Source organism: Anoplopoma fimbria, chromosome 16, assembly GCF_027596085.1.
Source record: "Anoplopoma fimbria isolate UVic2021 breed Golden Eagle Sablefish chromosome 16, Afim_UVic_2022, whole genome shotgun sequence".
Classification (NCBI taxonomy): Eukaryota; Metazoa; Chordata; class Actinopteri; order Perciformes; family Anoplopomatidae; genus Anoplopoma; species Anoplopoma fimbria.
The window spans coordinates 7,239,324-7,248,541 of record NC_072464.1 but is presented as its reverse complement, the minus strand read 5'-3'; the positions used below and the strand labels follow the sequence as shown (position 1 = coordinate 7,248,541).

The following is a 9,218-nucleotide window of genomic DNA, read 5'->3' as shown; positions in this document are numbered from 1 at the left end:
TTATTCTTAAAAACCTGGACGAACATTTTTTTTATGGCTGTTGACAGTATTTTCTGATTTATATAGTGATGCAAATTTAGATCCCAAATCAATATGTAAAAAAAGAGTTTGACTCTATTTTCTCAACAAAATGAAACAATAGTTTTGAACCTGGCTTCATCCAGATTTCAGAAATGTGTTCCAGAAACTTTTACAATTCCAAACATATTTAATGAGATTGTTCCTAATTTGCATATCTAAACAAAACATTTCAGGAAAATTGTAATAGAAAAATATATTGTCTTTATGTAAATATTCAACTGGAGAAGTTTCATGGTGATATCTGTCTTTTCTACCCTATTCACCTGTAGTGTTGTCCCTTAATGAAAAAGTAAATGACTCATTAAAAGGCATTTCATTCGTGCTTATTAAGGATGACTCATCAGAAAGTGGTTCCCAAAAACTTAAGCCATCAGTATAATTTGAAAGATGCAATACAATATTAACTATTTATAATTACCGAAACTATATGTGGGCAGGTTCATTATTTACCAAAGAATCCAGTTTGATATCAGACCTCATGTTTCAGGAGTTAACCTCCAAAATATAAAGTGGTGAATAAATGACCACATGGTGGTGCTATCACATCAAAAATCACTTGTTCCCTTCATGGTCTAACTTTTCAACAAATGTTGATAAAGTCTGATGTTTTTTAGATATCCTGGGAACAAACAAACAATCAGGACCAAATAGCCTATATCTACTTTATGTGCCTGTCTGTGAAATAAACATTTGCAGTATTTTTACTATCAGAATCAGCTTTATTGGCCATGTATGCCCACACAACCTGCACACTCAGGTTTCTCAACATAAATGCACAGAAATAGATAAAAAAAAAAAAAAACAAGAACAATAAGAACAACAAAGTTAAGCATAAACCTTTAACAGCTATGTATAAATTAAATATAAATATATATACAAATGTATTCATATGAACATAAAACACAACAACAAAAACAATGAAATGGAGAAAATAGTGCAATGATGCAGAGTGCAAAGACGCTTGAATAAATATGGAAAGATTGTCAAAGGATACTTTATATGCATGAGGTAGGCGGAATATGTATTTATATATCTGACACTGTAAGACTGATTAAGTTCTCATCATAGAGACTGCCAGTGGAAAGAAGCTGTTCTGGTGTCTGGTAGTTTTGGTGTACAGTGCTCTGTGGGGCCTACCAGAGGGGAGGAGTTGGAACTGGTTGTGTCCAGGGTGTGACGGGTCTGCAGAGATGTTTCCTGACTCTGGAGAAGTACAAATCCTGGTTCGAGGGCAGGCTGGGGTCAATGATTTTCTCTGCAGACCTGACAGTCCGTTGCAGTCTGTTCCTGTCCTGTTTGGTGGCCGATCCAAAGCAGACAGTGATGGAAGTGCAGGAGAAGCGGAGTAGAACTGCGTCAGCAGCTCCTGAGGCATGTTGAACTTCCTGAGCTGCTGCAGGGTACATCTTCTGCTGAGTCTTTTTCAGGATGGTGGCGATGATGGAGGCCCACTTTAGGTCCTGGGATATTGTGGATACCAGAAACCTGAACCCAAAATTGCCCTCCCTGACCAGTCCACTTTCATCTCCACAGTTTTGAGCTTGTTCACCTCCAGGTTGTTCTGAGCACACCAGAGGGCCAGATGTTCAACCTCCCGTCTGTACGCAGACTCATCACCGTCCCTGATGAGGCCCATGACCGTTGATGAGACTCCTGAAGTACAGTCGTTAGTGTAGAGGGAGAAGAGCAGTGGGCAGCTGTGATGTCCTTCAGGTGGGTCAACACCAGTCTATCGACTGATTTCATGACTTGTTATTTTCTTGTATTCCACCAATGAACAGTTCAACAACTAACCTGAGGTTGAAAATCTTTCCGGCGTGTTTTGCACCGTCGGGTAGTGGATGACTGCTGCTACACCTTCCTTAATAACTGACATGTCACTGCAGTTTTTCTCAATTGTTTACAGACATTTTCTGAAAGCAGACCTCGTACTCTCAGAACTCTACACACAAATCCAAAAACGCACACACAACACAAAACAAAACAAAACACAAATCTCCTGCTAAATTAAACTATTTATTCAAAGCAATGTTGTTTCACACACACACATAAACATACACCATCATGTGAATAGACATTTCTAAGAACTTATTGAAGAGAGATCAGACTTAACAGAGGCCATTATTGTAAAATAGGAAATCATAAATACAAGGGAACACTTGGACTGAATGTCCACTTTGCTCCATGAAGAGATAGATCTGTATAAAGCACATGTAGTCATGGTCACATTAACCTGTTGAGGAAACCAGAGAAAAAGTTAACCTCCTCGTCCTGCCCTCTGTGCATCTTTATATACCTGCTGCCTCCACGTTCCCATCAACAATAACAACAGAAGTATTTTGCATTGATTTTTTAAATATAATTTGTATATGATGAAGAAATAGCGATGACGATCTCTCTCCTTCATGAGTTTATAGAGATTCATTGGACTTATACAAGCTACTGACTAAAAGACTTCTCTTTGTTATGATGTTATTTAACTACATGTGTACCATGTTATTTAAGAGTGATGATTAAATAGGAATTAAAAAAAATGTCAGCAGTCTAAACCAACATCACGTCATTCATATGGAGGAGAGTTCTGGCTGATTCTATTACAAAAATGACATATTATTATCATTGTAATAATTACTATATGATCATTCAGACGCATACAAATAAAAAAGACATTCACGTTTATATTCTATATAATTATTCCAGGGACATGCAGCAGAGCATCATTAATAAATCAATATATAATGATATAAAGACTAAAACAACATTTTTTAGCAGCAATAAGACTGAGCACGCAGTCAGATGTGGAGATAGATATTTAGATATGGACTTGATCTCAGGCTGGTGGGATAAAACATTAGATTACTGAGGTGAGATGTGATGGAGACACAGACACAAAATGGACGCGGAGGATTCCATGGTTGCTATGGTTTCTCTTCAGGTACATCGTTTATATGCGATCGTCATTTAAACACAAACAACAACTCAAGCGGTCAACAAAAGTTTTTTCTCTTGAACTCGAAATATTTTTGCAAATTACCTCTTCTACTGCAGACTTCTTCCTTCCTGACAAGAACTAAAGACTCACAGAGACTGACGAGAGCGACTAAACTAACTTCCATCATGGAAAATGTGAGATTTGAACACTTTGAAAATCGACATTGTTTTCTATGTGTTTTACCGTCGAGACTTTCAGATATGTCAAAGTGAACTGATCATCGTCTCTGTCATGATCACTCCTCCACCCCGGGGGGTCACACACAGGAAACATACGATAATACACTGTGTTATGAATAATGGAGGAGACGGTCGTTGTTACTGTAATGATTTACACTGTTAGAAGGCTGCTGGACTAAAGTACTGAACTGTACAGGATACATCTGTTTAGTAAAAAAAGACCAAAACTCACTCATTAATCAATCTAAATCACTGCTTTACTGTACATCAATGTTTTCATTATAGTCTTATATATATAATATATTATATCACAAAACAATTATCGTTTATCGTAAACAGGTGTGATCATATTATTACATCTATATAATGTGCAGCACTAAAGCACAATATCAACTGTGTTGTTTCCTGACCTAGATGTCCTTTCTTTAGAAGGTTTTAATACCAAAACTCTTTCAGTTTTGTGGTTAGATGTTGCATATTCCTAAAATAATGATTTTAATCAGGCTACTAGAGCAAATCTGTGGTCGGCTAATATTTAAGCACAGAAAACCTGTCCACACTCCTTTACTTTCCAATAATGTTTTATAAGAGGCTAGTATTTTATTCATATAAATCTATAATGAATTATATAGCAAATGTATGGTAATAAGGCCATATATATTATATAGGGCTGATAGACCCACTATGCTTGTGAGAATACATGACTTGTTTTAGGGAGCATTTCAGTCCTTTTCTTTTTGAGAAAATGGAGAAATGCCAGATGTTGGTTTTACTGTACTTGTTAAGCCTCATTCTAACATGAGTGTGTGTTGTTGCAGTGTGAAGTTCCCGTTCTCCTGACTGACAGCCAGACAGGAAGGAGAATCTCTGCTCGCCAGGCAGAGAGCGTGAGGAGGCCCTCAGCCTGCAGACAGTGTGCATGCTGCAGGGACGACCAGGTGAGACATTCCCACATTGTAAAATAAATTTCACCTTAGAATCCTGTAACGAGGACAGAATTTGTGAAGGGTGTTTTATTTTGACAAAGTTGTCCTCTGCAGTGTATCTGATGTAGATTTTCCTCTTGTGAGACTGTAAAAGTATGTTGTTTCGTAAGAAGCTTACTGACATCCTCTCATGTGTTGATGACCAGGGGCCGACTCTAAAGAGAAAGCGCCGGCTCTCTGCTGCTACTGGAGACCTTCCCCAGAAGAGGAAGCGCACCTCCGTGGCCCGTCCCCTGCCTGAACATCCAGAGGTTTTGGACAGTGTCCCCACTCCGCAGCCCTCCACTCCTGCTCGTGACGTTCCAGGGTCTTTGGATTTGGTCCTGAAGCCTCGAGCCACCATCCCACCTGATGACCTTCCAGTAGTCCCCAGTGTGGCCCCCAGCCTCCAGCCCTCCACTGCTCCACTGCACCACGACGGCCCTCTGAAGATACTCAACCTTTCAGTAGACGGGTACCAGCAGCTCTACCACGAGGTTGTTGATGATATGCTGAGGTACGTTGTGTCAAAAATCTGTGATAATTATCTAATTTTACATTCACTTCAAAATGTATTGGTTCATTTGTCCACGTACCAACATTTAAATCACATATGACATTATGATTTAATTTCCAATTCTTCCTCTGCTTACAGGTTCAAGAACGGCCGTCTGCGTCCATACAGTCTAGACCTGGGACGCATCCTCAAGCAGAAGCTGTGGGAGAGACTGGACCGTCCTCTGTTTACCCAAACAGTCAACGGAGACGGACTGGTGAACGTGGAGGTCTCCTACCGGGTTGGAGTCTATCCTCCTCTTTACGAGGTGGACACTTCAGGGGAACCAAGACCGGGGACCCCACCAAAGAGCTAAGAACTCTGTTATGATCAATTAAGATCAGATCTGTACATAATATTGCAAATAAGTTTAAGAACTGTAGTTTTAAGTTTTATTAAGTATTTTTAAGTTAAGTATTGTAGTTTTAAGTTTTAGTACGTTAGTTTTAAGTTAAGTATTGTAGTTCTAAGTTAAGTGTTGTAGTTTAAGTTAAGTATTATTGTGTTAAGTTTAGTATTTAGGTTTCAAGTTTAAGTATTTTAGGCTTAAGTTAAGATTTGGAGTTTAAGTTAAGTATCGTAGTTTAAGTTAAGTATCGTAGTATAAGTTTTAGTTTTGTAGTTTTAAGTTAAGTTTTAAGTTTTAAGTTTTAAGGATTGTAGTTTTAAGTTAAGTATTGTTTTAAGTTTTAGTTTTTAAAAGATTTGTAGTTTAGTTAAGTATCGTAGTTTAAGTTAAGTATTGTTTTAATTTAAGTTAAGTTTCGTAGTTTTAAGTTTTAGTATTGTAGATTTAAGTTAAGTATTCTTAAAAAGTTTTATCAGTTTTTTAATCAGTAAATGCAGCCTTTGTTAACCAACTCTGTTATCCAGCTTCAGCCTCAACAGGGACCAAAAGCACCTGCCAGGACAGGACAGCCCCTACAAACATCTGAAGTACTATCCTCCACCCTCCTCCTACAACCGCTACCATCCAACCTCCAGCCAGACATCCACCTGAGAAATCACAAACTCCTCTCCACCTTCAGCCTCTTTCACTCTGCCACAGATCCAACCTCTGCTTCCAGCCGACAATAGCCATCTGTTGCCTCGACCCAACTGCTGCCCATGCTCCACCCACAGATCCTGGAAGGTAGCTAGGGACAGATCTCCACCTACAGCCTCTGAAGTGTCGTGCTCCAAACAAGCTGCATCAACAACTTCCATTGACCATTTTTCCACCTGCTCCACCAGCTGCAACTTCCGCCAGCCTCCACCTGTAGCCTTTGCCAGCAAACTGAAGTGCCGCCTCCACCTGCAGATTCTGGCAGACAGCTGCAGCCAAACCTTCACCTACAGCCTCTGCCATAACATGCAGCTGCCGCCTCCACCTGCAGATTCTGGCAGACAGCTGCCATTCAAACCTCCACCCACAGCCTCTGCCATAACCTGCAGCAGCTGCCGCCTCCACCTGCAGATTGTGGCAGACAGCTGCCATTCAAACCTCCACCCACAGCCTCTGCCATAACCTGCAGCTGCCTCCACCTCCACCTGCAGATTGTGGCAGACAGCTGCCATTCAAACCTCCACCCACAGCCTCTGCCATAACCTGCAGCTGCCGCCTCCACCTGCAGATTGTATGCAGACAGCTGCCATTCAAACCTCCACCCACAGCCTCTGCCATAACCTGCAGCTGCCGCCTCCACCTGCAGATTTATGGCAGACAGCTGCCATTCAGACCTCCACCCACAGCCTCTGCCAAACCTGCAGCTGCCGCCTCCAACTGCAGATTCTAGCGGAAGGCTGTAGACTGAACCTCCACCTACAGTTATCAACTTGCAGCCCCGCCTCCACCTGAAGATCCTTGAAGACAGCTGCAGCCTGAACCTCCACCTAAAGACATCACCGAGCACCTCCGCCTCCACCTGAAGATTCGGCCAGACAACTGTACCTCCACTTACAGCCTACTCCATCATCCTGGACACCTCCAACCTGTTGACATGTGAAGACCTAAGAGTGGAACAGAAGGGACCAGAGACACACTGGTAAATAGAACATTTGAGATAACATGTAAAGAGTGTCTCAGTGTCTAGCCATGTATTTTAAGTTCATGTGGACTTCAGAAATGATCAAGCCTGTAGAAGTGATTAATTGAAAACAAGGATGTTATATATTTGAGTGATCATCTTAAAACAATATCTGACGTGGAAACTATTCATGAAAGGAAAGACCTGAAATGTTAGAAAGTCTGATTCCATTCTGAATGTAGATACTCCTAAAATTGACTCTTATTGTTATCTTTTTTTAATGGAGGTTTGGTTATTCATGGTGTTTTAATACAACACATTTTCTTTGTGGGTTTCTCCAGACGCTGTTGGACTTCACACATCCAGATCTACCAGGAGTTGATCTAGGGCCGTCAGGACAAATCCTTCTACAACACGAGCCGTGTTCCAGAGATGTTTATTCTTCCTCCACATTCACCACCAACTCCTGCTAATCGTCCAAATTGAGAACGCCCCTCCCCATCTCTGTTCCCCACCATCAGTTTCTCCCAAAGCAAGTTGATGGAGATCTGAAAGCAGAGACGCTCAAACCAAAGCTCCCTAAAAAAAGAATTTGCTCCTTATTGTGTACGTGTGAACCTTTGCACTGATGTTCATTAAATTAAATCATTGTCTTATCAGATCAGTCTTGTTTGTGTCCACAGGAGCTTGCACAAAACAAATGCATTCATTTTAGTAATCCTAGCTTGTGTAACCTTGTCAGACATTTTCTTGTCAAATTTGTCAATATGTCAACAGTATTTTCTGATTCATGTAGTGATACAAATATACACCCAAATTTTCATCTGTGAAAAATCATTGACTCTTATATGGTAACAAAATGAAACAATGATTTTTAACCTGGCTCAGATGTGTGTTCTTGAAGTGTATGCAAAATATTTAATAAGAAATTACCTTATTTGCATATCTAAACACATCCTGTCAGGAAACTTGTAATACAAAAACATATTGTCTTAATATAAGTAAAGTGGTACCCAAATACATAAGCCATCGGTGTAATTTAAAAGATGCTTAACAATATAACCTTTAAATTTACAGAAACTGTTTGGGCAGATTCATTATTTTCCGAGAAATCCAGTTTGATTTTAAACCTCATGTTTCTGGAGTTATCGGCCATAATATTGAGTGCTGCATAAATGACCACATGGTGGTGCCATCCCATCAAAAATCACTTTCCACAAGGTGTCAATGAAGTCTGTAATGTCTTTTTTTTTTTTAAATATCCCTGACAGCTGCTAAATCAGGCCTAATATAGGTGCCTTGCAGCTGGAAAACTATTTTTTTTACATATTGACACAATTCTGTAAAATTAAAAAACAGACTTTACAATTATGACTTCTAGTGGCTTGGTAGATTATATGCAGCAGCCTGCTTTCTACCACATAATGGTCCATTTGTGTAGGAGAATCCGGACAGAATGAATCTACATTAAAAAATCTCCCAAAGACAGATAATAGATGAGGCCTTCAGCCAAGATTTTTGTCTCAATAAGATTTATTTCCATTAGATAGATGGAAAAAATAAATCTGATGTTATGAACTTTTAAATTGTATATGGTTTTTCATTCTGTCAGTCAAATGGGAGGGAGAAGGTCTGTTTTTAGCAGGAGAGGCAGGACCTTTTATAAGGTGTATTGTTGTAAGCTAGGTGATTGTTTGCACGAATAACTTACATCAGTGATTGAAAACGTTCAAACAGTACTGCGTATGTGGATTGAAATTAAGAAATGTCTTCACGCACAGCCTTGCCGTTAAACCATAGACTCACATATTAACCTCGTAGGCTACTTTACCTAAACTAGTCCCCACACCAATAGCTCACATATTGCCATGTATTGTCATATCTCTTACATTTGTTTGCTTCGACTTATCGGACAAAAACTGCAGTAATAAAAGGATTTTACAAAAGAAAAGTTGAAATAAACTACTTAAAAGAGTTGTCAGGAAACAAAAGCTCACAGCTTCCTGCATCTTCTCTCTGTCAGCTTTCAGCTCTGAGGACAGCAGGGATAGTTCACTTCCCTTTTCAGTAGGAGGCTATAATACAGAGCATACACAGGCAGCAGTGTGCAGAACAGCACAAAACATGATTAAAAATGTAAATGAACGCCATTTACAAGTGCCAGTTGTAAAATTAGACAAAAGGAGATTACATTTTACAACAATATCCCATTTCTGCTATTCGACTTTAACCAAATCTCTTGTGTTAAAAGAAGTAGGCCCTAGACATTCGGGGGGAAAAAACAAAGTATGTTTTACAATTTTTTTTTCTTTACTCTTATCTTTTCTTCTGGTGAAATATTGGATGAAACAGTAATCATTTTACCTCTCTGGACCTCAACCAGTTTAGAGAAGTTGAGAGGGGGAATGTCACTTAATCTGTAAAGATACTAGTTAAACC

At 39.6% G+C, this 9,218-nt stretch overlaps 1 protein-coding gene across 1 annotated transcript; it reads left to right on the top strand.

Moving 5' to 3' along the window:
* The first annotated feature begins 2,974 nt into the window (after positions 1-2,974).
* Positions 2,975-5,089, top strand: LOC129104900 (uncharacterized). Its single transcript, XM_054615764.1, has 4 exons — positions 2,975-3,016; positions 4,071-4,190; positions 4,385-4,734; positions 4,873-5,089. The coding sequence occupies exons 1-4, from the start codon at positions 2,975-2,977 to the stop codon at positions 5,087-5,089; spliced, it is 729 nt and encodes a 242-aa protein (XP_054471739.1).
* The last annotated feature ends 4,129 nt before the right edge of the window (positions 5,090-9,218 follow it).

Bases quoted from the DNA above. Each gene is read 5' to 3' on its own strand.
- LOC129104900 (XM_054615764.1), top strand. From the start codon at position 2,975: ATGGACGCGGAGGATTCCATGGTTGCTATGGTTTCTCTTCAG. The intron at 3,017-4,070 runs GTACATCGTTTA...GTGTTGTTGCAG, and splicing joins TTGCTATGGTTTCTCTTCAG to TGTGAAGTTCCCGTTCTCCT. The intron at 4,735-4,872 runs GTACGTTGTGTC...CTCTGCTTACAG, and splicing joins GTTGTTGATGATATGCTGAG to GTTCAAGAACGGCCGTCTGC.